Source organism: Etheostoma spectabile, chromosome 21 (genome assembly GCF_008692095.1).
Source record: "Etheostoma spectabile isolate EspeVRDwgs_2016 chromosome 21, UIUC_Espe_1.0, whole genome shotgun sequence".
NCBI classification, from domain to species: domain Eukaryota; kingdom Metazoa; phylum Chordata; class Actinopteri; order Perciformes; family Percidae; genus Etheostoma; species Etheostoma spectabile.
This window is the reverse complement of record NC_045753.1, coordinates 8,878,624-8,879,957: the sequence shown is the minus strand read 5'-3', so window position 1 is coordinate 8,879,957 and position 1,334 is coordinate 8,878,624. Positions and strand designations below refer to the sequence as shown.

General features: G+C 39.7%; 1 protein-coding gene across 1 annotated transcript in view; it reads left to right on the top strand.

Moving 5' to 3' along the window:
* Positions 1-1,334, top strand: part of LOC116670816 (ATP-dependent RNA helicase DHX8-like) — a 10,019-nt gene that overhangs the window by 8,098 nt on the left and 587 nt on the right. Inside the window, 4 exon segments of the mRNA XM_032501496.1 lie at positions 1-77; positions 287-483; positions 794-973; positions 1,303-1,334. The exon segment at positions 1-77 is cut by the window's left edge and continues 7 nt beyond it; the exon segment at positions 1,303-1,334 is cut by the window's right edge and continues 587 nt beyond it. Of these exon segments, the coding sequence (XP_032357387.1) occupies positions 1-77; positions 287-483; positions 794-973; positions 1,303-1,334 (486 nt within the window).

Sequence of the window (1,334 nt, the reverse complement as noted above, 5' to 3'; positions counted from 1 at the left end):
TCCATCTGGGCTGCAGTGAAGAGATGCTCACCATCGTGTCAATGTTGTCTGTGCAGAACATCTTTTACAGACCAAAGGTATGTGGCTATCACACGATACTGACCACATTAGACTAGACTTACTTCTATAACAAGAACATATTATTACTTTCCAAATCTGTGATGGGAATCATAATTAAAGCATTTTCAAGGCAACATGCTTAAAACCTTTGTGTAATAACGCGTATCAGACTCTATGCTTGGTCAAAAAGCACAACAAAAACTAATTTCAATCCTTCCATTTTTAGGACAAACAGGCCCAGGCTGACCAGAAAAAGACAAAGTTCTTCCAGCTCGAGGGAGACCACCTTACGCTGCTGGCTGTCTACAACTCGTGGAAGAACAACAAGTTCTCCAACCCCTGGTGTTTCGAGAACTTCATCCAAGCCCGCTCCTTAAAGAGAGCGCAGGACATACGCAAGCAGATGATGAGCATCATGGACAGGTAGTCTTCTACGTATTCAATTTGACTGTGTCATCATTTCTTTGATTTTACGTTGCATATTTCAGGGTTTCAGACTGCATTTAACCTCATATAGTGTGGTGGGGAAATAACTGTAGATGTAATCATGGTAATAAATATATAGAAAGATGCAGCAGTGTATTTGAATGAGGAATTGAGGAAACAGTACTTAACCTCAATCAAACAATCTTTTTGATGTCTTGTGAGAGAAACTACAATTTGAATACAGTTTTACAAATCCCTAGATCAATTATGAGTGTCCAAATATTTAACGACACTATATATTCCTTAGACACAAGTTAGACGTCGTATCCTGTGGAGCAGCTACGGTGCGGGTCCAGAAAGCTATCTGCAGCGGTTTCTTCAGGAACACTGCCAGAAAGCACCCTCATGATGGGTACCGTACCCTGATTGACCAGCAGGTGGTGTACCTCCACCCCTCCAGCACTCTCTTCAACCGCCAGCCAGAATGGTAAGTCCTGATTTTAGTGCTGAAATACTGCAGGACTGATTTGTCATAGTCATATCTGACTTTCAGTCTGTATTCCACAAATGTTATTTAGGCCTTAATTAGAACTGTGTCTTTCTGTAGAATGAGTCTATAAATTGTATGGATTTCTAGGAATTAGTCATGATCATTGCTGAAATTTATGTCGATGGACAGAAAAGGATTAAACTGTTAATTAAATCAAATGTTCACTGATTACAGATTTTTAGTGATGTATTGTTAATGAAAATGATCTTTAGTTGCAGCCCTTATCAATATTTATTGTCTATTTGTCCCTGTTATACTTCCTGCAGGCTTGTGTACCATGAGTTGGTGCTGACCACCA